This window comes from Melanotaenia boesemani, chromosome 22 (genome assembly GCF_017639745.1).
Source record: "Melanotaenia boesemani isolate fMelBoe1 chromosome 22, fMelBoe1.pri, whole genome shotgun sequence".
Taxonomy (NCBI): Eukaryota; Metazoa; Chordata; class Actinopteri; order Atheriniformes; family Melanotaeniidae; genus Melanotaenia; species Melanotaenia boesemani.
In genome coordinates this window covers 24,942,517-24,970,516 of record NC_055703.1, presented here as the reverse complement: position 1 = coordinate 24,970,516, position 28,000 = coordinate 24,942,517, and the positions used below count along the sequence as shown (strand labels likewise).

At 41.4% G+C, this 28,000-nt stretch overlaps 1 protein-coding gene across 2 annotated transcripts; it reads right to left on the bottom strand.

Moving 5' to 3' along the window:
• Positions 1-16: 16 nt before the first annotated feature.
• On the bottom strand, positions 17-27,993 carry vash2 (vasohibin 2). Of its 2 annotated transcripts, none has more exons than XM_041975570.1 (9): positions 27,792-27,993; positions 26,110-26,549; positions 17,599-17,687; positions 17,389-17,445; positions 15,213-15,287; positions 9,951-10,188; positions 9,727-9,870; positions 7,481-7,599; positions 17-3,855 (listed from the first exon to the last, which is right to left on the bottom strand). In XM_041975570.1, the coding sequence occupies exons 2-9, from the start codon at positions 26,428-26,430 to the stop codon at positions 3,786-3,788; spliced, it is 1,113 nt and encodes a 370-aa protein (XP_041831504.1). In that variant the 5' UTR covers positions 26,431-26,549; positions 27,792-27,993; the 3' UTR covers positions 17-3,785. The 2 variants fall into 2 exon arrangements, with proteins under 2 accessions (XP_041831504.1, XP_041831505.1); XM_041975571.1 differs by lacking the exon at positions 27,792-27,993 and adding an exon at positions 27,268-27,499.
• Positions 27,994-28,000: the final 7 nt, after the last annotated feature.

The window sequence follows — 28,000 nt, the reverse complement described above, 5'->3', positions numbered from 1 at the left end:
CAAAACGCTGGGTTAAAAAAAACAGATTGTTTATTAAAAGAACACATGCTGCTACAGATGTTGATAAAAACAGCTGCATCACTTGATGCTGTAACAGTTTGAGAGTTGCAGTAATAACTACTATTGATCTATAAGAACACTAAACCATATGGTCTGCGTGTGTGTTGGTGTGTGTGTGCACAGGAAAGGTGGATGACGAGGAGATCAGTAAACACATGAACAGTGTGAACGTTACAGTCCTTCCTCCAGGCTGATCAGTCCAGTCAGTGGGATCATATTTAGAACCAGACCGTCACCGGTTCCTTCAGTTTTTACTCGTCATGCATCACGTTGGAGTGAAGAGTTTATTCACGGCTGGTTCTCCCTTTGTTTCCAGAAACAGGCATAAAATAAGGAAAATATACTTTTTTTTTCTTTGTTACAGAATTTTTGGGACAAACAGAAACAGGAAATCAGAACCAGTCGACCAAACAAAAGGGAATACTTGCTGTTTTTTCTCCCCACACTAAGAACGGGAGACTCCTTCCTCATGGTCAACACACTGCTGAGGCACTGGAAACTTTGCATGGATACTTTCTGGTTTCCAACTAATAACTTAATAATCTGTACACGCTCCTCTGAACTTGGCTTTGACTTCTTTGTTTGTAACTGTGAGAACGTTTTCACGAGAAGCTGGTTTGGTCAAACGCTGACAAGAGACCGGCTAACAGAACTAAGATATTACACAGTTATAAACTTTGTCTTCTCATGTTTGGGCCCAGCAGTTTGTCTTAAAGTTGCCGTACAAAAAGCTGGATGTGGAACAATGTACAGTACATGTGACAGAACTGCAGTGGTTGGCACGGTCCGGGTGGCACCGGGTGTGTAGAAACTAACGATGGGGGAAGGTTGGAGCTGAAAACGTGGGATCAGCACTTAAACAAATGAAAGGCCTTCAGAACGAACACCGGCTACAACTGCAAGGTGTTCAGAGACAGAAACAAAGACTTGTCATTCAAAATCCAAATACAATCAACCAAAACAAAACATTTTACTTCAACAGATACTAAAAACAAAACAAAATAAAAACATTCAGTAAGAAATGTTTAAGCACAGAAGTTTGGATTTCAGGCGGCTGTACAAACTTCCCGGTTGCTACGTGAAACATGAACACAACACAGGCTGGCGCCCCGAAAACAAAAATCACCACAGCAGCAGTTTCCATGTTTAACTTTATGGCTGCACATGCATCAAGGAAACGTCGGCCCGACTTACCGGCTGAATCTCAGTCAGCATCAGTCTGCAACTTGAACACAGATATGTTTCTTCATCAGGAAGGAAACGCAGCGTTTCTTTGTCTGTTTGCACCAAACTGGTGTAAAACAGACTCAAATCAATAAGCAGCTTTGTGCTTCTTCTACGCTAGCAAACGTCTTTACGAAGTATTAAAACACAACCTGCAGTAGAAATCTGAGCTGAGGAGCTGGTTGCTTTGGTCGTCTCTGGCCTGCTGCTCTAAAGATCAGAAATGTCTCGGCACCTTGACTCTGTAGACGAGTCTGCTGGATCTCGGAGCTTGTGACGTCTTTTTGCGTAGATCGAGACAACGTCAGACGTGTGGAAAACTGGGATCACGGGTTTTTGCTGAGCTGCTCTGTAACAGCATGTGCATAGCTTATTGTTAAAACAAAAGCTACGATGAAATGTGTTCAGCTGGCATCATCTGCGACTCGGAGGACGGTGGAAACATTCAAAGAAAAGTCAGAAGACAATCATGAAACAAACTTCAGAAATCCTGATGTTTGACGAGATGAAAACGAAGACATGCTGAGTTTTTTAAACATTTAAAACCACTTTTGTTCCATTGAATGAAGTTCAAGCAGCACCAGGTCATCTTTCACTAATCTGGAGTTAATTTGTAGTAAATGTTTATATCTGCTGTTTAAATCTGGATTAGGGATTACTTATAAAGCAGTAAAAATCAGGAGACTCCTCATTTGTTCCTGAGTAACTCTATTTAAGTGTTCCTTATGTCTGCAGGTTTCCCCTCCAGCCAGTCATTCTGTGTACAGAGCTGGTCTGGGGTCAGTGAAAACACATTCAGTGGATGCAGATCTACAAAAAGGGGTTGGGTATACTTGTTTTATATGATATGAGGCGAGTGGACTTTGATGTCTGGCTTTGATGTGTGACAAATATTAAATATGTGATGATAAATTTCAAGCTTCTTAGCTGTGATTCATTAAAGGCCTCCTCAACAGAAGGATCCAAAAATCCACTCAGATGTAAACCTGACTGGCCTTTCTGGATGATCCGTATGAAATATCACACACGTGAGTGTGGAACGGTGCATACAGTACTGAATAGACTCTTAAAGATCACTTGGCTTCACGGAGCAAAAACAACGATTCAGAAGGTAGTCGTGGGACTTCTATTCGCGGTGTCCTTTGACTTTAACTCACAACTTTTAATTTTAATCAGTGAACCATGAAAGGCACTTATCTTCACATAGAACTTTACAACCTTCAACATTTAACGTGCATTTGTGTAATTTGGCTGCCACACCGGCCTGCTGGCAGGCTGCTGCGTCCCTCTCAACAAGGCTTTGTTACTGAGTGTTGCTCAGTCATCACAGTCCGCCCTCGCTCCTCGTGCGCGTGGACGAACCGACCGAGGCCGATCCGTTTAACGTTCCAGCTGTCTGGAACAGCTGGGATGGCAGCAGCCGGCTGGCTGGAACTGTGTGAACCGGTGAAAGTTAAGCTGAGCTTTCCTTCATACATCAACTCATCTGACCTTCTGCTAACTTCGTCTTGGAAACGGAGCAGAACGGAGGTCTAACACCTCTTCAGGCCTTTTAAAGTGAATCAAATTTAGGGACTTTTGGGATTTGGACCTCAGTTTGGGAGAATTTGGGAGTTTCAGTGAGAACAGCTGATTGAGGCCTTTTCAGGTCAGAGTATTTGGTACTCGACATGAAAATTAATTTCTTCTTGACATCTTACTGCTGTTCTTGGAGGGAAACAGAGGAGGTGGAGAAGAGGGAATGGAGCAGGTGGGAATGCTGCAACATCGTTCCCGTCTTTGTATCACTCTCACTTCTCTCCATCCGAACTAATCCTCTTTCTACCGCTTCCCTCTCTACTGACTCTGCATCATTTATTTCCCTGCGAACTTTATTGAGCTCGCTCTCCTTATTCTGAACTCGTCCATGCAAATCTACCGAGCCATCATATCAAACTGCTGCATCAGAGGAAGCTTCTGGTGAGGGATGTACGACTAGGATTGTTCGCAGCGTATATAAAATACTGACTGACCAGCTGTCAGACGACAACCTTTCATCTTAAAAATGAGGCCATTGATTAAGTTCTTGTGTGGGGGTGAAAACTTCCTCTCTGTGCAACGGCGTTGTTAGAAAACTGACAGTAAAACAGTTAAAACTGTAAAGTTGTCGCCACTTTCACCCCTGACCTGTTACATCGGCTAAAATTGTGCTACAGAAGTGTTATCAGATCACACGGTAACAATCCAGAGATGATCGTATTCTTGTGTTTTCTGCTGCAAAACTTTGTGTTTGTGTCCTAAAAAAAGAAAAATTCACTGCTAACAAAAAGTAAACACTGTCCACTTTTAAATATCAACATCAGATGCTTTTCAGTTTGTGCTTCAGACTTCTGTAATGTGTGTTTTCACCGTCCACGCCCGTGAAACGTCCTACGGTGCAGCCGCGGTGACTCTGCTGGTGACGGGGAGAGACTCTGGGACTGGGCTGGCTGAGGAGAAGTCTTGGAGGCGAAGGAGGGGGATCAGATGCGGATCTGGTAGCCGTCGCTGAGGGTGCTGAGCTCTGGAGGTTTCCTCTCTACCGAGGCGGGTCTGGAAGGAAGCAGATAAGCATGCTGAAGTCTCACTGCACCCTCACAGATGTGGCATACATCTTAAACCTGCAGGATGCTTCTATGTTTCATGGATCCAGCAAAGCTGCAGCTCCTCACCCTTTTCCTCAATATTTTCTTTATTGACTGTATTTGTCTGGCCCAAATACAGTAATACACACATACAACACAAGCTAACCAGTGAAATTCTGACATTCTTTATTAAACAATAAACAGTGTTATCAAGCCAAGAGGTTCAGAGCAGCTGCAGGTAGGAACGAAGGGCTGAGATTGAGGGAAAGCTAGCATCGAGCAACGTAAGCCAACGACGGCCGTCACTCAGCTGATGTGTGTAAACACACTCTAACACAAAAACACTGCGTGAAGCTGAACGTGTTTTATAAACTAAGAATATTAATGAGTGTTTAAGTCATTTATTCAGATAGTTCAACACTAAAAACATCGTTCACTACGGTTTTCTACTCAGTAAGAAGTCATTCATTCAGACCCCCCGGTCTTGCTTTCATTCCCGTCTTCTCTTCCAAACGTCGTGTCATTACTTCTACTCAGAAACTCAAGCTGTCAGACGGATCAGGAAAGTGTTACTTGTTGAAGTCTGGAGAGCTGACAGCCTTTTGTTCCCATCTCCTTCTAATCTTACAAGGCCTTTTCCCCCTTTTTCCTCCACACCTTTCCAGCCTTCTTTCCCCCTCATCTAGTCCTTTTCTTCTTTTCTCTGCCTCCTACGCTGCTTTCTGTAGATCACATTTCATCCTGTTTAAACTCTGATGTGTATGTGCAGCGTCTCAGAGAAGCAGCAGAAATAAGCGTCTCGGCTGGAGATTGTTAATGTCTCTGCTGGAGATGAAGCAGCATATTGTTAAGTGTGTAAGTGCTCTGGTGATAACAGTAACAGCTTAAAAAGTATCACACTGAAGTGCTTTAATGAGTTGTTCTGCTGAGTCCTGATGAAGGAAAAAGTACATTCAGAAATGCTAATAAAGCTGCATGAAGACGTTACTTTCTCTGACTCGGTTTTAGTCTCGTGTGATTCTACAGCTTCGTTACTTCAGATCTTTAAGTTCGCTCATGTTTGTGTCCTTGCAGATGGCTTACAGAATTATTTGCATCCATTAACAGGCAGATTACATTTTGTGTTCAGGTTAAAGACATTTCCAAAGTGGTGATTTATTAGTTTCTAATACTGACACAAGAGTGTACTTTAATATTTTGAATAAAAAAAACTAAGAAATGTGTTTGGGCTGGTAACAGAGATGCTGTAGGAATAATTCAAAGCTCTTCTTTGTTATCACACTTAGAAGACTTATACATAAAAGATCAGAATTTACTTGAAAACCAGGTGAATCTTACAATTACTACTTATAAATATTTGGGTTAATTTCTTCATAATTCACTGTAATAGTTTTTTTTTTCTGTATTGGGTGTTTAAGTATCATTTACTAAAATAATCGGCCTGCTTGGTTCTGATCTTTTAGCTTGTATGCTGTAGAAGATGGCAGCACAGACACACCCTCGGCTCAGACTTTGATGTGTTGTGGAACATGTGGATATTAACGCCACAGCGGTCTCTAATTCTGGTGCTCTGCGTGACGTGACTCTGCAGTGCGTCTAAGCTGCAGCTGTCGTCCAAGTCAGATCGTGTTACATCCCATCACACAGCTGACGGCGCTCACCAACACACTCAGCTTATTGTGTGTGTGTCAGTCACTGTGTTGACTCACCATTTCTGCTGCAGACTGCTGACCCTGAAAAGAAGTCTAAACTTTTTTTTTTCATAATGGCCCATTAAAAATAAAGTAAATAAACTAACTGGGTCTTAACCAGGTCCTGAAATTAAGTAAATACCTCGTATAACATATTATGCTTTTATTTTTGTTTATTTTTGTAAATAACAGACTAGATTTAAAGGCAGTGTGTAAAAAATGAAGTTACTGCTTCCATGAGGACTGTGAGGATCAGTAGCAGCCAGGTGCTGCTGGTCAGATGTACCAGATTAATTTATCCTCATCAGTGTGAGCAGCTCTAGAAAAGACATTTTGGCTGTTTGCGTCTGTGCAGGATTCAAGGAGGAAAGACATCAGAAATTATCTTAGTGAAGCATCTGTTGCTGCCCATCAGTGTACAGAGAGAAAGATTATTCAAAGTGGAAAACACTGAGGCCACTAGTCAGCTGATCATCTCAGTAATGATTGGTTCAGTTATGTCAAAGTTAGCATGTTAAATTCAAAGTTTCATAACAATAAATTTATAAAAAAAGACAAGTACGGCTTGTTTGAAAGGGCTGCAGGTCTCTTGGCAGCACAGCTGAGGTTCGCAAAGCTGCTTCTGAACGAACCACAAGACTTCTGGGAAAACGTCCTTTTGACAGACCAGAGTGGAGAAGTTTGGTCAGAATGCACAGCAGCTTGTTTGGAGTAAACAAACCACAACATATCAGCACAAACACCTCATACCAACGGCCAAGCATGGTGGTGGAGGGATGATGATATGCAGCCACAGGACCTGGGCACCTTGCAGTCACTGAGTGGATCATAAACTCCTCTATCAACGTATTCTAGACTCATATGCAAGTTCATCTGTCTGATAGATAAAGTAGAAATTGGCTCCTGCAACAGGACAATGATCACACAGACTAAAAAAAAAAAAGCGTGAACCCGAACCTTCTCCAACGATGTGAGACTCTGATGTCAAACAGAAAAAAACATCACTGCAGGTTTTTGCTGCTAAATGTGGTTCAACAAGCTGCAGAATCATGAGGTGGATGCAGTTTTTCCACATACCCATCCAGCGTTTTTGGTTTAGTTTTCGTTGCATAAATAATGACACTGAGGTTGTTTTTACTTCCTTTTAGAACCTGGAAAGAATCAGATGTTTTTTTATTGTAAAACCTTAGAACTCACAAGGGGTGTATTTTCTGTTTTACATGTCTGTGTCGGACTTGGAAACCTAAACATTGTATAAAGAAACAAGTCATCCTTTGTGCAGAAAAGACTTTTCTTACTCCAAAACCACTCGAGTTCTTTCGTCTTTAATACCTGCTGCTACCGCTGATCAACTCCACATGTACCAACTCCTGAATGGAGGAGTTTGCTTTTACTTTCTCTCCTCCTGGATGGAAGGATAAGTGTGTGACCAGACAGATTACTCTATATCCCGTATGTCAGACAGGAAGATCTGCACTACGGCGCTGTGTGAACACACACACACACACACACACACGCACACACGCACACACACGTGTGTGTGAGATTAGTGTCAGCGAATGTCAGAAGCTGTTTCTGTGTTGTACTGATCTCTCAAGCACACACACATACACTCCATTGTTCCCAGTAAAAATGTCAGAGCAATGTATTCTTTGGAGACATTTTCAAGAGCGACACACCAATACACACACACACACACATGCACACACACAGCAAAGTGCGAACTGTCCTTGACCTGAGCAGAGCTGTAAAGAGAGAGAAGTACCAGCTGATCCACATCAGCGGACGGTCCTGAGGACAGATTCTCTAAGTTTCTCTCTTCGTGTCGTCAGCTGCTGAAACATGGATGTGTTATATGAACACACACACACACACACACATCGCCGAGGCTCAAACACTTACGATTTGTCTCTGCGATGTGTGAAGCGTCGCTGAGGGCTGCTCTGTCGTCGTCGAGGTGACAAGGACTTCCCTCGGCTGCGCTCCTTAATTGGTGACTGGGCACTGGACGATTTCAGGATCTATAAAAAAAAAAAAATCAGAACTATTCACTTGATTGAGTTTTGTGCTCATTTACCTGCTTAAACCAGCAGAAATGTAAGTTGTAATACATGTAAAACTAAAGGCTGACAACACAGATTTATCAACAAGCCTGAAACAAGAAGACTTTCAGTCTCCTTGAACTCGTTTATGTTTCACTGGGTTAGATCAGCATCTAGTGACCCTGTACTTCACTAAAACGCCGGCAGCAAACAGACATAATCACAGGTTTGTGGGCTGAAATAAGTGAAACACGTAACCACTAAAAAGATTGTTTTGCAGGACTCCTCAGCTGAAAGCTAAAATTGCTCCTACACTGAGCAGGTCAAACTCAACATCACAGTATTTTGTGGCTTCTAGTTTCCTACTTGGCTGTTCAGCACATTAACATCCGTTAGCATCCTCTAGAAGACCGATAACTGGAAACTTTAGACTTGTTTTTATAATTGAGAAGACATTACTTTTTAAAAATGATAATTCTCGCTTCTTTTCTTTATAAGCTTTGTGGCAACCAGAACTGTGTAAACCCCCTGCAGCAGCGTGTTCGAGCCTCTGCTGCTTCTCTTCTGCAGGGATGAAGCAGCATTGAACAGCAACGTCAGGCCGTCATTAGGATCTCAGTGGGAGATGGAAACAACAGCATGAACTTACTTGAAGATGAACCAGTAAGTGGCTCATATTCCACAGCTGGCCATATTTATCATGTGCATCCATTAGCTGTGTGTGCATGTGTTTGCAAACTGAGACGTCCTCATGCTATTTAGTGCTCTATGCTTACTCTTTTTCACCAAAGTGAAATTCTACCCAGTGGGACTGAGCTGATATGAAATTTCAAGCCTTTTTCCCCTTGATGCACATCTTTCCTCAGCTTAAATCATTACTTTAAACTGAATTCTTCATCACTTCTTAGTGTTTTTATTCCAGACTCTTAAATCGTAAGCTTAACGCTAATGTAACAAATGGACACACTCACACTGCAAACATGTCCACACGTCTGCAGGTTAAATCAAACAGAGTTCTCATAAATAAAAAAATAAACACACAGAAGCCTGTCTTTAGTAAACTGATTATCTGGAGGACAGATAGTGTCTTCATGTGCATGTCGAATAGTATTTGTGTGTGTGTGTGTGTTTGACAGCTGCAAACTCGCTGACCTACATCTTGCTGACATTCAGCTCAGCCCATATACAATATACACAACACACACACTCACACACACTGAGGTCACATTGATGTGAATTTATCTTCATGTTGCATAAAAAAGAGAAAAAGATAAAACCTGATCCATTCCATATAAAACACAAGGGAGCTCATAAAACATTAACTACCAACCCAGATATCTGTGTCTACCTTTCTCTCTCTCTCTCTCACACTCACACTCACACACACACACACACACACACACACACACACACACACACACACTCCGGCCACACACTCCTTCCCTTCTCATCATGGCCTGAATAATACTTGACAGCTCATATCTCATGTTCAGCACAAAGTAAAATTACATTTAACACTAATTTTATGGTATTAAAAACCTAAATAAATACGTAAATAAACATAAAATGATAATGAGTGATTATTTCTGACATTGCTTTTAATCTGCTGAGAGAAACTGAGGTACAGTTGATGACATTAAGCCTGATAACCTGAAGATGGAAGTGTAATAAACAGAGACATGACTTTATATCTGACCAGAAATGCTTATTTTTAGAGCTTAATGTTTATAACAAAATCACTTTAAAATGGTCGTGTTTGCAGTTTGATATGATCCTGAGAGACGCTGCAGCCGGCTCGCAGGAAGTCCGTTCAGCTATGAAGACGCATGAAAGCAAACCTTTCCCTCGGTATGTGGACTTCCCTCCTCGTGCTTTCAGATGATCTATTTCACTTGTAAATATTCATTTTTCAGCTTATTTGAGCTGCATGCTTTTGGTCCAGGCTGAACTCAGTTGTTAACAAAAATACAGCAAGTTGAACCAAAATAAATAAATCAGCTTCTAAATCATTTATCTGTTATTGATTTAAATAAACATTAGATACACGTGTACTATTGCCTCAGTGTGGGTGTATAGAAGTGTGCATATGTGCATATATTGAGTTACCTTCATCCTCATGTCGCGGCCGTGTTTCTCCAGCTCCTTCCTCATCTCCTGAGCTCCCAGTCGGGCCGCATTCAGCACCAAATGCTTCCACTCGATTGGTTGGAAGACGTGGGGGTCGTGAGGCACATACAGGCCAATCTTCACCTGAAAGAAGAAGGACAGCAGTTATAAATCCATTTCTAACTCATTCTCCCAGTCTCTCTTCACCCATCATGCCCTCTTACCTTCTTTAAAGTGTGCTGGTATCTCTTGTAAGAACTCTCAAATTCGGCCACCAGTTCTCCCAGCGTGCGGTGAGTCAGTGGTTTGTCCATCAGGTCCTGGCGCCGGCTCATGCCAAGCGATCCGTAGCGGCCGTTGGAGTAGACACCCAGCACCACATGGTGAAAGCAGTGACCTGAAAATTGGGTCTTAAAGCTGATGGGGAAACGCTCGAGAGAGGTCAGCCCGTTGGTCAGGTAGCTGGTTAACACAGTTAAAGATCCATGTCTTCTTAAATTAAATGCTTCTAACTTTGCATCACTGCTGCTGCATGACTGACCCAAACATAGTCGATATTAGAGTGAAAGTGTATTCGTTTAGACGTGTCACAGCAGAGGAAGCAAAGCTGGAGTCGGGTGAAATTAGATTCAGTCTGATGCTCAGAAGGTCGCCACTTTGAAAATACCACAAGGTAAACACAGTGTTTTTCATGGTTGTGGGTTTCTGCAGCTTCTCTGGTCTCTCTGAATCCGGCTCATGCTTGAGTTTTCTGCTCTTTACAGGACAAAGGACATCAGAGGCTAGAACAGATGATGTTTATGGAACGGATCCTGGTAAATAACTCACCAACGCTGACTTTCCAATCTGCTGCTGTTCACACAAACACACACAACAGGAGATTCTTTGTTGAAAACGTGCTTTTGCAAGTGCAAAATGTAAGACGATGGTGTGTGGGCAGACCACAGGAAACGCACGATAACACACTCAACAAGCCGATAAAACCTCTTGTATCGAATCCTATTTATGACCCAAAATGTCAGAGAGAGGCCAGAAAGCAATGATACGGATCAGGAGAGAAGAGCAACTCTTAAAGCAAACAGAAAACAATCTGGAAGATCATCAGCTACAGTCCCGCTGTCTCTTCTCATCTGTGAGGAGAAAAAAAAAATCGATAGCTGGATTGAAATTCTCAAATTTCATAGAAATCTGCATCCTCGAAAGCCCCCCTCCCGCATTGTTCTAAAAAACCTTGGGGCTGCTTTGCATGTGTAATAATGGTTAACGGGAAATTGCGTGATAATTCACACCTCTAATACCGACCTCCAGCCTCTTATCACCCGACTTTATGTCCAGTTTTCTCTTTTCCAGCTTTCCTTCATACCAACTCCTGCATCCTGAGTTCACACGAAACTTAAACACTGTAAGTCAAATATTGAATAGGGTCTATACTTAGTTAACACAAACATGGATTTAACTGTAGTGACCACACACACACACACACACACACACACACACACACACACACACACACACACACACACACACACACACACACACACACACACACACACACACACACACACACACACACACACGCGATGCTGTGCATCTGCTTGATTCTGCTCATGGAGGCCTGTCATTGGTCAAAGCACCTGTCTGTTACTTACCTGCTTCATGTTGTCATTAAATGGTCTCAGAGCCATCCACACATCAACACCGCTGGCCCGGTGTGTCCTCATGTTGCCGGGTAGCTTAGATGCATTATGTAACACCAACAAAGCTCTATGATAAAAGCTGGTTATATTTCCATAAGCTATGTTTCTGTTAGTATGCCAACACTGCAGAGTAAGCAGTTTTTTATAATATTAGAACTATTTATATGTAATGGTTCAGCAGATTCTTATACGCAACCATTTTACCACCATAGAAGAAGAGTTCAGCTCAGAGGGTCATAAGAAAAAAAAAAGACATCAGTAGCCATAGATGCTGCTTTGTGAGGCATTTGAGGGCAAATATTAAAGGAGGTGAGGATCATACTTTATACATTGCAAGTACAAGCTATGGTTTGTAAATCATCATCATCATCAAGACAAAGACAAAGTGATTTTAGAATCTGGTCTGCAGTGTTGAGGTGACAGAAATAAAACTCCCTGCTTGTTATTCAGCCGGCAGACACACATGATGTTATTATTTTGGATAGCTAGTGAATAAAACTTGAGGTGGTTATTTCAACATGACGTCAGGATGTCTGAAACTGTTGCACAATGAGCAGGTAGGCTGGTCTGCTGAATGACAAAACCACACGGATTAAATGTAAAGCTGATGTTTGAAGTACCTGACTCAGGTACATGAAGCCCAACATGTACGAGCTTCTAGTCAGAAAAAGATCAACCGGTAAAACAGTTTGGTTAACACTAGTCACATCCTGTAGGCCGACTTCAAAACGCTTCATCAATATATTCACTAAAACTAAGTAAAACCAGCTGTTTTACAGAATAGAAAATACCTGACCATTAGATAATGTTTGGTATTTCTATAATAACTTGGTGGGTAATTATCCTTGCTTTACACAGATAAATGCTTGCCTACAGAAGAGCTAGAAGGCGGCTAATTTCTTCCATCTACAGCTGACTCCAATGAGCCATGTGTGTGCTGCACATTGCAGCGTTGTTATCAATCCATCAGAGTGAACAGAAACATGAAAGCTGAGCAGCGACTCTGCAGACACACAACACACCCTTGTTCCGGGTTAATGAATGCTTCATCAGACATGCATACTTATGTGACGGAGGACATGTGAAACGGCTAGCAGCTCATTCAGAGCACAGTCAAGCACGATTATTACCATCTCTTACACTAACCATCCATAAACTGCTGAACATGCAGGAGTCACACTGAACTGCTGTGTGAAAGTTGAGGTTACTTCACTTCATTTTCAGCCACAGACATGTTCCAGTGCCACATCAATACTGAACAAGCTGCACCTGAATATAATGCAACACTAATTCAAAGGATTTCCATATTCTCCATCATTATTCCTCTTCATGCGTCTAATGTTCTCCCTCCAGACTATGTTTTCCTCTACTTTGCATTTCTCTCCAAATTTCAAAGAGGTAAGATTAAAGAGAAGGAAATACATAAAGAACCATAAAATCCTCCTTATCCATGGTGTCTTTCTAAGAAGAAAAATCATGAGCTTTTCTACTCGTCATCATAACTCCAGCCTCTGCAGCTCGGTAGCAGTTTAGGAAATATGGTCAATAACAAGGGTGATTCCAGCTTTGTGACAGAAGGCGCTTTCATATTTTAACTCTGAACATTAAATGCTTCTTGCAGTGTTGACAATCTCCAGCTCAGTCCGCTTCTTTCTGTTAATTCATCCAGAAAAGTTTGGAGAAATGGGAGTTTTTTTTTAACACACAGCTGGTCTGACCCAAGATGAACTCTGAATATCCTGGAGCGATCTCAGATCACTGTCAACGCGGAGGCAAAGAAGCCAGGGTTGGAGGACATACCACAAACAGACGAGCTGTCAGACGGCTCTAAAAGCCACGAGCTACGAACGCTGTTCTTCATCCCCGTTTCCCTCCTGCTCTTCTGCTGTAACTAGCTGCCTTTATTTTCTCCTACTAGTCTTTCTTATCAATGACAAACAGCTTCGATTTAAAAAATGTTTAATCAAAATCTCTGAAGTTGGCAGTTTTACTTATATTTCTAGTTCCTAGTGAAGCACTCCAGATCAGCAGACTTCACCGTTTTAATGCTCATTGTTTATTTCAGGACATTTTTAACCAAACAAGTAATCCACGGTGCCAGCTGGCCAGGCTAGTGTTTCTTTATCACAACAGTGGGGTGTGTGTCTGCTAGCAGGATGGCATTTAAATCACCAGTCATCTGTTACATGCCTTCAGTTGAAGCCTCCTAGTTGGGTGGTTAAAGCTCTGGGGCTGGAAACCAGGGGGGGTTCGCTTTTTACCAGCCCGACTCACTTTCTGAAACACATGAAACAGCCGAGTTGTTTAAATAGAACGGCGCTCCTGATATCTCAGACCATATTGCCCCGGCTTTTATTCCTGATTTTGATGCCCACTCCCTCTAGCTCTCGTGTCCTCTATTTCCCTCCTCAACCTCATTTTTTGGTCTACGAAACTTCTGCCACCCTCTCCATCCCCCGCCCGCCTTTACCCCCTTTAAAGTCAGTCTCAATTAAAGTCACTGTCAGCTGCCACCATGACGGCCCTGGAGAAAAGCCACTGTGAAACTAGCACATGCAAAACTGGACCGTTCAATCTTTGAAAAATCTCTCCTGTTGACGGGCAAGTTCCCCAAAACACTGCACCAAACCCTCTATTCGCTCATCTAAAGCTTATGTCGTAGACGAGCATGTAGTTTACCATACTGTAAATTTAGACATTTTTCTCTAGTGCAGACAGACTCATCTCATCATCTCAGTGAAACCAGAAACCAAAAGTAAAGAATTACGCTGCTTTAACTCTGATTACATGTAGTTAACTTACAGAAGAGGTTTTTCCAAGAGATTCAACAATATCCAAACTTCTCACCGATGTAAAGCAACCTTTTAACCATGTAAATGCACATATGTGGAACATGTCAAACAGTTTTATAGTAGCATAGCTGGAAAGCCATGAACATCCACTAACTGTCTGTAAATTCAGCAACAACCTGAACGTGTGAAGCCTCCAGCACAAAGTACCGACATGCTGAAACTTTGTGTGTTACTACTCACCTAAACCCTGATGGATAAAACAATGTCATTTCATATCAAAGCAAATCCTCACATTCCTTCCTTCAACACCCTGATCTTTAAGATTTCAGACATTTACAAACAGATTTACAGTGGATTTACAGTTAAAGCTGACCCGCTCCATTACAAACAGGACAAGCGCTGACCTCAGACTCTCCGTTTGCAGTTTGGATTAAATCTCGACACGAGGAAACGATGTGACTGCTAACTGGACGACATGCAGCCATCTTGCATCACAACAAAAGGCAGACAATTGTTAGGAGCTTCCACGGCATCACAGATAAAATAAACTAAACCAACCATCCAGAGGCCAAACTACCAGGATACCAGGGTGTGATTAAAGTAAAATAACCACAAGTTTGATAAATAATCTTTGTAGCCAAGCCAGAGTCTTCTTATGCAATTCTGATTAAAAGATGATTTTAACGTGTCCGACTGAACATCTAAACATGTAATTACAGAACTCAGGAGGAAAATAAATCCTCTCCAGTTAAAATGGTGAAGCTGTTGCATAAACCACTGACAGAAAATTTAAGCTGCTGGATGATACTAAGCTGGGGAGAGTGTATGGAGGGGGATAAACTTTGAAGTGGGCCTGTTGCCAAGCAACGCAGCAAGAGCTGGAAAGGGTTGTGATGGTGGGGGGCATTAGGACACGGGAGCACTGACGCTCACTGATTTCACCCCGATAGCAAAATAACCTTGTTGCCCTTTACACGGTGTATGCAGCAAAGGATACATTCCCAAGATGACGGCTTCCAGACATTTGATTGGTAAAGACTCTCTGATCATCTCTCTTGCTGTCTCCATTAACCTGGAGGGGGAGGAAGATGATGAAAAGGAAGGGCATAGGACAAGGGAGGGGTAGAAAGTAGGAAAGAAGAGGAGGAAGTAAAGAAAAAGGAGACAAAAAAGGACAGAGGTGAATAAAGCAGAAAGATGAAAAAGACTAAGCAAGTGGTAATAATGTTTAATATAGACCAGAAAAATTGATGAAAGCTACAGAAGTAATGAAAATTTACTTTATAAATGATTAAATGTCATAATATTTGGATTGGAAATATTATGTACATTCTGGAGCCAACGCTGCCAGCAGCGTCCTGAGAAACTGCACTTCACAACTTTTTCTCCACGGATGCAGCGTGACGTTGCAGCTGAGCTTCGCTATGCACACGGTCACACGCTAGCAAGCAGATATAAACACACCGGCTGTTCAGAACGCGCACCGTGGCTGATTCAGCAAGAAAACGCAAGATGAAGAGAGGAAGAGAAGGAAAGGAACAAGAGATAAGACAAGAGTCAAGATAAGACTGTTATTTACTGGCTGGAGAGTTTAGCGTGGAGGTAGATGGATGCCTGATTAGCTGTCGATACCGGGCGCATCACTGAGAAAATCTGTGTTCAGTAGTGCGTTTATAAATGTGGGTATTGTTTGTGAAGCGGTTTCTTGGAGCAAACCCAAACTGCTGCAGTCTTCTGGGGCCCCACAACTCCTGGCAGTATTAGGATCATAGACTACGTCCACATAAAAGACGTAAACACTGATGCCACACGTCTCTGGCTGTCACCATCTTTTATGGATCAGACTGAGATCTGCAGCCACGGCGATGAGACAAACGCACAAACAGACGTATAAACAACACTTTCCACCTTTGACTGTTGCTGTCAGGGATAAAAGTCTGACCATGAACTTCTCTAGTTTGGTCACATATTGCTGCCAATTTTCATTCAGTTTACAGGATTCCTCTTCTTGTGGATTGACGACCATGATGGTGGTATTATGTTGTATCTAAAGCTGGTGTATAGAAACTGCATCACTGCATACATTAGCTACGTTTACAAGCACAAATATTTAATCTGACTGAAATCAGTCTGGAGAGATTCCAGCTGACATGTTGATGTGGATGCTGGATAACGTGATCCCATCAGTTTACATGAAGGACAGATTTAAAATGATGGTAATGTTTTGTTAACCTGTCCAGCATCATGACAGCAGAATGATGGTCTGGCTGCTGTAAGAGGATCCTTTGGATACGGGGCTCCCATTGAATCTTAAATGTTAATCTTTATTATTATGTTAAAATTTGTTTTTGATTATAACTGCTGGACTGGACCGGAGAAATGGCAGGAAGAAGTTAGATAGAGGAGAAATGGGAAGAGAAATAGCTTTTTCTTTTTTTAAATTTTGAACCTTTTGAACGCTGAAATGCTCAATCATCTTTAATTCTTTCAGTTTCTAACAAAAACCATCCTCCACAGAAGCGACTGGAGTGAGTGTATACGGTCATTTTTCCAGCTGATCTGATTGTTACAGGTTTCAACCGCCTCCCTCGATCGGAGTGAAAACTCTGATGGAGGTCGACAGGATGTTCACGTGACTGACTGGACGTTGGATTGGATCATGAGTGCTCCATGTACATGCAGCTTTAGTTTATACTTAAATTTAATGCAGCTCCATTCAGGATTTATGGATCTCTGCAGGTGAAATCTCTTCTTTCCATTAACAGGGAGATCAGATCAACATCCAGCAGGTTTTTCTTTATTTAAAATAATCTGGTCACACAAAAACTACACGACTGTGTGCAAGCAAAGTAAATATCTCTTAAAAAAAACACAATACATCTTCAGTTATTCCATCCATATAATAACTTGATTACTGGGAGTAACCAAATCAACACACTAAAGCATTTAAATGCTGCATAGTAGCCTCGTCTCTTCATATACTCAAGTAAACTCTGAATTATTGTTATGATGTGACATTAACTAAAACCACCATCAGCTGTTGAACAGAAACCCAGCAGGTTGTTTAGCAGTTAACTTACTTATATATACCTTATACATACCTTTTTCTATTTGTCTCAATATCTAATATTTAATTTATCAAATCATAACGATGGAATTTGCAGACCACCTACCCACACAGTGGACGGCTCTTCTTGATTTCAAAGAACTGGGTCCCAGTGTGGTTGTATCTGACAGGAGTGTTAAGAACGTGATAATGTGACAACGGTGCTTCTGAACGTGGTGTTAAACTGGTACTTTGAACCTCACCTGACCAACGAGAGGATCGTAACGTTTCATGTGATGGACTGAACCTGTGCCGACATGTTTGTGTTAAAGGATACTGAAGAGTCTTCATGTAGTTCTGGACAGCCACCAGCCAGTCCGGGACAGACATGGAAGGTCTGAAGGTTGGAATTGAGGGAACGGGATGCTAAGAGACAGAGAGAGGAAAACATTTCAGATTGTTGTAAATTGCTTCCAGAAAATCCATATGTGGTTCATTTAGAGCCCAGAAACCCCCACTTTCCATCTTTAAAAACTCTGCTTTCCTAATGTCCTGTAACTTTTTACAGCGCACACTGCAGCTGCTCACCGATGTTCCACCACAACTGGAGAAAACACACCAGCCACAACCGTCAATTCATCCTGTTAACTTCAAATTTGCAGCACTGACTCGTGCAAACAGAAATGGTGGTGACAGAATCTTTCCAATCATGGAAAGCTTTTCATCTGCAGCCACATCTACATGGATGCATATGGAAAGTCTTAAACTTACTGCTCACCCTTCTGAACATTTCACCCAAGACTGGGGATGTACTGTAGATGTCAACAGTTCAGACGGACTAGAGATCAATGAACGCATCACCATATTATTCCTTTTGATCTAAACTTGTTCTTATGAAATGTTTACTTGCCAGTAATGAAATCCATGTAACAGTATTTTGGATAACAGAGTAAAAAGTACAACTGTTTCTGGTGCTGTCATCACTGTTGCTAACAGTTATAGCAAAAGTGCTAAAGCATGAAGTAAATTATGTAAATATTCTGCAGTGGAGAAGCACAGAAAGAAATCCGACACATAAACCCGCCTCTGATCCAGAACATGTGGTGTGCCCTACTTGAAAGCACTTCACTAACAGACAGCCACATTGGTAAAAGTGGCATGTTGGGAGGATGAAAACTCACTGCTGGTTTTGCAGCTGTTTAACCTAAACAAGAACTATTTCGGGAGAGGGTATCAGCGGTCACAGATGTGAACTCACAAAAAGAAACACAACCAGGCCAGCAGAGTGAGTCAGACTGCAACACAAAGCAACACTTCCTCTGACACACAGCGCATGAGCTAGATATCTGTGTGCACGTCTGAAGGGTGAAGCATAGCACAAGACCTATCATTTCCTGTGGATTTCTTCCTTTGCTCTATTTGCAGCATGGAGGGAGGAGTGAGGACAAAGACAAGTGAAAAACATGGCGGCAGAGCTGTTTAACAGCATTCTCTCTGCTTTCTACGCCATTAAAACAAGAAATACAGAACATTTTGTTTTGTTTTGAAATTGTCTTCTTAAATAATTGCTGTTAATTTTCATTTAACTCGGCCTTATAAACAACCAAATGCACAAGGTCACTATACCACATCCACAGCAGAGGAACAATGTGCAACATCATGCCATTAAAAGGTTGTTTACTCTAAATCAGTCAGTTAATTCTAAACAAGAAACAATGTGGTAAAAATTTTATCCGTTTCACTCAACTGTTTTCAAAAAAAGGAAATGAAAACAGTGACAGTCATGCAACCCTGATCATGACTGATGACAACTCCACAGAAAAACCCCCTTTAAAACAAACTGGCTATAGTTTACATTCACTCACTGAAGCCGGTATTTCACATTTTTAGCTGTAAATGTAAAATATATTACTTCTTTCTATGCAGGAGATATTTCTGTAGTAGTTGTAGAAACTGATGGCTTCCAGTTAATATAGAAATAAGTATGAAAAGCTTTACAAAAGACAGGCACAGAAGTCACTTATAAATAAACTAACTTCACAAATGTGTCACAAATGTGAGGAACTGGTCCCAGCTGGTCACTCTTCTGGTGTCAGACCAGTTAACAGTCATCCACAGCCACATAATCTCCAAGTAAAACTCACTACAGCGCAATACATATACACACAGACCGTATCTGCTGACACACACACACATTTGAAAGCTGCTCTCTGCTGGGTCAGGGAGTCATATAAAAAGGGTTCCCCTTTATCATCTCCTCTCTTCTGAGCTACAGTCCTGTTACAGAACCGCCATCTTTCTGCTGCTGCCATCACTCCAGGTAAGGAGCACATGTACAGAACCAGTCAAAAGTTTGGACACACTTTTTCATCAGATGTGATGATCTGCTGTACAATGAAGTTACACATTTATTCACCCCAGCAGTCACTTCACAGTGTGTCTATGAACAAGGCACTAAATGTCCTGATTAATCCAAGTTACTGGATAACTAAAAAAACTCATACCATAGGGTAGAACATGGAGATTTTCAGATCTTAACTTTTTTTTTAGATACATGAGAAACTCAAATGTGTGACGCACTTCATGCAGAGTTGTGCTTATTTACAGAATATTATGTAGTTCACTCAAAAACACTGTACCACACACACAAATGGTGTCAGGACGTACTGGTCTGCATCTTCTTCTTCCCCATTAACAGTTCTGCTGGGGGAGTGTCAATTTATAGCCCCAGTTTAGACTGGTGATTAATCTGTCCCTGCTTCCTTTCCTGTTTTCTTCTCTCCTCTATAATCTTTTCCTGTCCTTCTGCTCCTCTTCTCTCGTCCTTTTTGCTTCCTAATTATCATCATCTCAAACATTCCCCTTAGTTTTTTCCTTCTTTTTCTATTCTTTACCGTCATCTGAGACCCTCTTGCCTTCATCTCCACCCTTTCCTGTTTCACCTCTTCCTCATCACACAACGAGCCTTTTTCCCTCCAGCACATTGGTTGTGCAGATGTGTGTGTGCAGTGTTCATACATCCACTACATCTAAAACCTTTCCTTTAATATGACACAGTGCAACTCAACAGCTCCACTTGCTCCTTTTAGGCTCTCCATTGCAGAAAGTAAGGGGCCCCTGCCAGAGTTTTAGGTACAACCTAAGTCTTGATTACAGACCGAGTTGATCCCAGAAGCTGATGTGAAGAGCCTGCAGGACCCGGCAGTTTCACACAGAACTGAATCCCACCTTATTTAAGGCACACTACACTGGAAAGTATAGAAAAGTAGCTAGAAGCAAAACATGTAAAGCTGAGTCAAGCTGTGTCATCCAATGGAAATGAGTAGAAAACGTCTCATATCTGTGAACCTTTTATTGGCCCTCAAAGACTAAACTGACCCTGCAGGAGACACAAAGGACTGAAACCAGAGACAAAGACAGGCGACATATGCTGGCTTGGACGTTATGACCTTCCTGGTTTGGAAATTTTGTATTGTTTGAAGGAAATGGGGGATGGGCAGAGAAGTTTGGTTGGAGAGAGAAAATGACTAAACGAAAGTAAAAAAGAACAAAAATGAAATGCTGAATGTGTTAAAATAAGTTGTTTAAACACAGAGTTTGATATTTTAGCACAACATAAAGCTGGACTGCAGAAAAGTAGTTTGATTAGCTCATCTCAGGTCCTGCTCATACTTGGTGCTAACACACATTCTGGATGTCCAAACAGCTCCAAGTATGTGTCCAACAACTGCATGCATCCTGAGGCCAGTTACCTGCTCTGTGTGCAAAGAATCACGTGTTTTCCATCACACAGTCACCAGCTGAGCAACAGAACATCAGCAGGTCTCCTCTGTAAAATTCACTAATGCGTTCAGTTATTAAACCGTATGGTTATTTAGACATAGGTATGTTTGAGATTCACCTGAGTTGCATTTATAGTGGAATTAGTCACAAATATATAAGAAACTGCGTTAAATAATAGCTGTGATGTTGCATTCAGATTATCGTAAGAATGAGGACAAAAAGGTGTCGATGCCCTCCGCTGAATGATTGGATCTGAATGTGTCCTCAATCTAAAATGTGTGCAGACCAGTCCTAAAAGCTGTCCACTTACCCCTGGATCACCAAGGACACGTTTTAGGCCTGGACCATGTCAAACCTTATCAAAGCTGCCTGCTACATTTAATTTCTAATGTCTTTTAAATATAAGATTACTGTCTAACAGCTCAGCCAATACATCGTTTTCTTTATTATATTCTGGGAGTAAGTATCACTGAAGTGACAAGATACAACAGAAGTCTGTCTTCTGTTACCTTTAAAGCATGTTTGCTCTTTGGACATTAAATATTAAAGATAACTAAGCAGGATGGAGAGAGGGACAGAGAAAGATCACATCCCCAGGTTTGCCTTTCTCAGTGTCTCTTAATGCGTCTGTGTTCAAGTGTGTTCACAAGACAGATAAGTACCCCCCCAAGAAAACCTGAAGTATTTCAGTGCAGACAACCGTACTTTAACATGCATCTGCTGCAGGACTACGGTAATCACATTAAAACACTTTAAGGACTGTTGCTCTCCGTCTCAGCCTGAGGAGACATCTGTCTGCACTAATCCATGGTGGTAGGTTCCCATCAAGTATCAACATCCAGTCTAAAGTGTGTATTGTTTGGACCGGACACGAGGTTGTAAAGTGAATTACACAGCAGCACAGGCTTAATCTGGAATCTCAGACAAATCTATCAAAAATTAAATGTACATCACTGATGTGAGAAAACACTATAAATGTCTGGTTTGGATATAATCTGTTCATCCCACGAAATCACAGTTGCATGCAAACGATTGGTGCAGCAATTACTACCTGCCATGCTTTAGTAGTGAGGCACGCTGAACAGGCTTCAGCTGAAATCAGATGATTCAGAGCGGCGTGGACTACTTCAAAACAGCTTACAAAGTGAGAAGTTAAAATCTCAAGACTGCTGTGCTGGTTAAATTAACACAATGTAACTTTCTGACCTTAAAATGTGCTTCCGACTCATTTTGATGTCACAATTATAATTATCTACTTAGCTGGGCTGAGGGAAAAATCATCTTTGGATTGTTAAGGCTGCAGACCCCTGGGTTAGGTCGCTAGGGGTTGTGATTCAGGGGAAGCAGAAGTTCTATCTTTACTAGAAACTAAGCTTAGGGAAACACAAAAAAAAATGAAAAAGTGGCAGCCATCAACAAGGAAATGGAGATGGCTCTTCTTTAGGAAGATGTTTCATCTCTGGGAAATTTGGGGAAGTTCCTGGTCAGTCACGAGTTTACTGTTTGCCAGCTTAGACCAGAAACAATGTGTAAGTCCCATCATTTTAATCAGACCTAATCTAAAAGTAGTTTCCACTCCCTTTTAAGCTTCTCTGCTAAATGAAGTCTTCTTTGAAGCCACCAAAAGCAGGAGTATCAACTTTTTTTGTGCAAGAGTTGGTGGTTTTTGGGATTTTTACCATTTCTATTCACATTTTCTTATTCCAGTAAAAACAGGATGGAAACCCAGATACTGAATCCATATCCTGATTTAAAAGAGAAGCTTTATTTTAGTGTTGACTTTACAGCTGCAGCACAAATCTCAGGAGTCAGAGTAAGCTTTGTTTCCCGTAAAAGCCTTTCTATACGTCAGTTGGTACCCAGAGATTATCCACTACCCAGATTGTGTTGGGGGGGATTATTCAGCCGCTCTGCCAAGAGTTTTATTCCATTAATAAGGGAGCAGAGAACGGTCGCAGGCTCACCAACAACACACAGCTACACAGGACCGGCCTTCTTAATGGACCACAGGTCACATTTTGAATGCAGCTGAGGGGAGCCTTGTATACGTTCGGATTTATATCCAGTGCCATCCATCGCAGCTTATAATGTTCTTCCCGTCATTTTAACTGTGTCTCAAACTGGCTTACCCTACAAATTTCTACTGAATACGTTCATTTGAACACTTCTATATTCTTCTCCATGCTGTCATAGGGAATAATTTAATCTCTGGAAATATCTGGAATATTACTGTTTATATATCGCTTGTCTTCCTCTTTATCCCTCTCTCTTGTTGTACCTGCCTGAAGGCAGAGAAAACCCATCTGGCTCAGAGTATCAGCAACAGTATCTGTGGTTACCACCTACTTCGACAATTTACAAACACACAACAGAGTCAGGCTGCATATTAACAAAACTGAAACAAAAAACCAACTCACACTTCAGTTTAAAAAAAACCACCCAAACCGCACACAGCTCTGCCACAGCAAAGTTTAGCTCAAGTTAAACACTTTCAGTTCTTAGCCAAGCTGAATTTAATAAAAGATGGTGTAGCTTGGATGAAGACAAATAAATGTAAGTGTTAAAAGGCACACGATAGTTTTATAAGACATATTTAGCAGCTGTTGTAGTCATACAGATATTCAGGATTTTCTCATGTAGAAATTAAGTGTCGTTTATTAGCATGCTAAACCTGCGTCAACAATAAAACCACAGGTCAAACAATGTAGTCACATTTTTCTAATGCTTGTGTGTTTCTGTGCACATTCCTCCTGTTCCTACTTCCAACCAAAACACTGTGTGACAGTTTGGTGCTGCCAGCCAACCGGGTCACTAATGACCACATGGTCAATTAGTCGAGCCAAACAACAAGCACACTCCCTCCTCCTTTCTCTGAAAAACAACAAGCACTCACGCAAACCACCAACAGGAAAATATGAGGAAAATGTGGAACAGAGGAGGCTTCAGACACAACGAGAAAAGATGAATATCATGAGTGTGAAGCTGTTGTTGCTTCTGGCCTGAAGAAGCAGAATCACAGCCCGGGGAGGTTCACCGGCCTCGGATTTTTCTCCAGCTGCAACACAATACTCAATAAAAAAAAGCAAATGATCAAAGAGAGAGAGATACCAAAGTTTGAAAAGCACTCATGTGAGGGATAATATAATGAAACACTAGAAATTCCTTGTTAAACGGGCTTTAAGGGATGCAGCGTGATGTTTTCTGTGTTGATTAATCTCTTCAATACTTTATTTTTAACCAGCTGCCTGTAAAAGGAGAAGCAGATATTTTATGCCCTGAGAAAACATTAAAGTTACATGATATGAAGCAGAGGTTAAGAGTTACAACCAGTGTTAATGCTTGATGTTTGTCATAACTAATTCAGTTTGTTCATAATGAGAGTTTACCTGTTTACAGTACTTATTCTAGTACTCTGGCTTCAAGCCGAAGTCTTTTTAGATTGTACAAAGTGGAGCTGAAATTACACACAAAACATCCTTTACTGTGGTGAAATATTTCTACAGAGCAGTCAGAGGTCAGCATGGGGTGGATGACACATCCCAGGCGAGCAGGTTCGGTGTAAACACACACCCTGACAGTGGCTGAATATTCAAGACGCTTTTGTTACTCGACTGCTGTTTCACCTTTTTTGGGGAATTTTATGTTTCATTTATGGAGACACACAAGCAACACTTTCTAAAGATCAGCCAGCTGAGAGTTAGTCTGTATCTGTGGTAGTCAAGTGTGACCAGAGTCACACACACACACACACACACTAACAAATCAAAAACGTGAGTCAACACCACCTGACAGGCTGGTGGCCCAATTTAGAACACATGTTGTCATGGTAATGTGAGGCAATTGTGTGACTCTACACCTGAGAGTGTATTAGTGAAAGAGTGTGAGAACTGGTTGACATTATCACCCAAACCACACAACTGTGAACACGAGCACGCACACACTCCTCCACTAACAGTTATGATGCTGAACAGGAGACTCGACCATAAATTCCTCTTCGTTGGGTGGTCTTTTCTTCCAGCAGGAGAAACTTGGTTTTTATTTATTTTTAATTTGTTTTAGAAAAACTTTGCCAGTTTGAGTGTGTTTTGCTTGTGTGTTTGTAAAAACTTTTTCACTAGGCTGCTGCTGTCTTGGCCAGGATGTTCTTGGAAAGGAGAGTTTTAGTCTGAGGGAGGCCTGTCCAGGTAGAACAAATAAAAAAATATATAATAATAATAATAATACAAGATAAAAAAATTAAAAAGAATATCTTGATTTGAGATTAATGGAAGGTTGTACAGGCATGTTTTCCAACACACGATGCAAACAAACCAAGAGAAAGTGAAGCTAAAACAGCCTTAAGATGAAAAGCTGTAATGCAACAATCATATAAAGATACAACTTACATCGAGGATAAAATGCCCGCAAATATTTCTGTTTCTATACCATCTTAATCACAATGGAAAACCAGTCCCATCGTGTAGTGAGTGGCTATTATATGTACAACAATCCATCCATCCAGTCACAGCACAGCGTAGCAGCATTGATTTCAGTCTTTGGATTCCTTCATAGGGAAGCATCCACAGTGGGCCCCAGAGGGCTTCACAGACAAACCCTTCATAAAGCAGCCTTTAACACAACATATTTTATGAATGCCTAACATCTTCCTGCTGTCATGTGAACAAAAACCATGTCCAGTTGCATTTTGTCTTGTTTTTACTTCAAACTCAGTGGCCTTTTTATTTGATCTTTGTTGTGGCTCTGTTAGTGTACTTGTCTGAACACTAGAAAGCAAACATTTGCCTCAAAAATATAGATATAGAAAAGAACCAGATAATGTTTGAAAGAAGGAGGATGAAGCAGGACTTCAAATATCTATATACCAAAGTACCAACGATAGCAACCAGAATTCCAAAAATGTAAAGGTTCATATAAAAATGCTGCAAGATTCTTTGTGTAAATTTGGAAATCACTGGAATAAAGACTTTGCACAGGTCTGTAAAAACCTGATATTCAGATTCATGGACCCACCGTCCATCTTTTTAGCAATGTATGACAAAAGTTCTGAAAATCACAGATGGCTTACTTTGGGAAGGTATGCTGCGTTTCGTATCCTGTCCACCATCTCCTGTCCCTCTGGGTGCACAACAGCCACATGGGACCACATCCTCTCCCATGTGACACTCTCAATGGGAAAACCGTTCCGATTAACATAGAAAAGTACCCCTCCATCCTTCTCCTCTTCCTCCTCGGGGGACTGGGAACTGTTGTTGGGATGAGACGCAGAGGAGTCCTCCTGAGTGCTGCAGCGGAGGAGGCAGTGTGAGCTGGTACTCTTGGACCGGCCATGCCTGCTTAGCTTGGCTGGGGAAGTGCCAGTCCGGCTTGGGGAGTTGGGTCCAGTCATTGATCCCGAGTGGGCCAGAAGGAGGAGGAATAGTTAGGGCAGGCAATCCTCCTCCAGCTACTAGAGCTTCCCCTTGTTAGTTAATACTAGATAGTACATGTTGATATGCATGGACAGACCTGGCAAAAGGGAAAAACAACAACGTAGTCTTAGGAAAACAAATACTGCACCCTTAAACAGGCTTGCAAATGAAATTTCTGTAAACTTTTTAACAATAAGGATATCTTTATGTAATCTTTTAGACTGCAAAGACCTCATGCAGACATAAAGACACAGCAGCATTTTTAGGTACTTTCCTATTTTAGAAATCAACTTAACAGAGTTACTGCAGAATATAATGCATTGAATGTATGTAAATGCCATAAGAGGAAAAACTATCCATGGACAAATACTCAATCCTGTCCTAAAGATGCGACACTAATAAAAGAAAAACACTTATTTAATCCCTGGAGGGAATCGCTAGATAAATATATATAAATATTAAAGATATTTTATGTAGAAATAATATTTCTAAAGTCACTATTGTTGTAGCTCTCAGATCACAAACATACTTAATTTAATAAAATACACGTTATAAACGTTAGAGAGATAGCAATACAATTATATAAAACAGACAAAGCTTTAAGATGGCTTGGTTATCCATTAAATCCAGTAAAAACCACAAACTAGCGTATTTTCCACTAGTAGAAAATGCAAATATTGCCAAGGTAAATTGAATTTAAAACCAAGGAGTGAGTAGGGTAACAGAGCACACTCAAACCAATACCAAAAACGTTTTGTTTTCCCCCGTTGAGTTGCAATTGTTGAACCATCCCAACCGTTATTAATCCAACCTACCGTGTTTTCCAACAGCGCTTTGATTTCAGATAAACGACAGACCTTCTGGTTTAAAAGGCATTTCACTCGAAACACACTCGGAGAGATGGAGTGGGTTCCATTCATAAGAAAGCTACGTTGTCCGCGACTGGCTGTAAAGTCTTGTTATGGTCTGAGGCTTTGTAACTTCACCTCTTCTTGTATGTGTCAAGTTAGCTAGCGCTAACAATCACTGGGTTGGGCTTCCTTTGACACACTATTCAAAATAAAGTCGTTTATTTTGTATAATGCGTTCTTAAGTAAGCAAAACTTACAAAATGTTACCGCATTGCCATGTGGCAATTTAATCTTCTTTTGTACGGGTTTCACTATTCTGATGAGCGTAAACTTCCATAAACTAGTTTTACAAACTCGGAATTTGTGGCGCTCTCTTACTTTGAAAGTCTTATCCGGAAGTGTAACTGTTTTGCTAGTTAGCCGACACTGCTCCGTTCTCGTAGCACTGTGGGGCCGTTGCCTCCCACTAACCAGTCGCAAGATATTACCTCTCCTGTACATTCCTCTCAGTCAGTAGCCTCCAAGGCGCCTCGGTATCAGCCGAGTCTCCAGAAAATCCAACTTCATCGTGATAAAAAGTCGTCCTCATTCCACCGCATGATTAAATCACCGGGGATGAAGCGCTCGTCCTGGTGGGTACCTGGTGCTCTCCTGTCTCTCGCTCTTGCTCGTCGTATCGCGGCAGTCGCCAATACTC

What these genes read in the sequence shown, in the direction of transcription:
- vash2 (XM_041975570.1), bottom strand. Translation starts at nt 26,430, where the DNA reads ATGACTGGACCCAACTCCCCAAGCCGGACTGGCACTTCCCCAGCCAAG. An exon ending in ACGCAGCATACCTTCCCAAA is followed by an intron (nt 17,688 to 26,109) that starts GTAAGCCATCTG and finishes TCTGTCTCTTAG; the next exon opens with CATCCCGTTCCCTCAATTCC. An exon ending in AAGAGCCGTCCACTGTGTGG is followed by an intron (nt 15,288 to 17,388) that starts GTAGGTGGTCTG and finishes CTCCCCCTCCAG; the next exon opens with GTTAATGGAGACAGCAAGAG.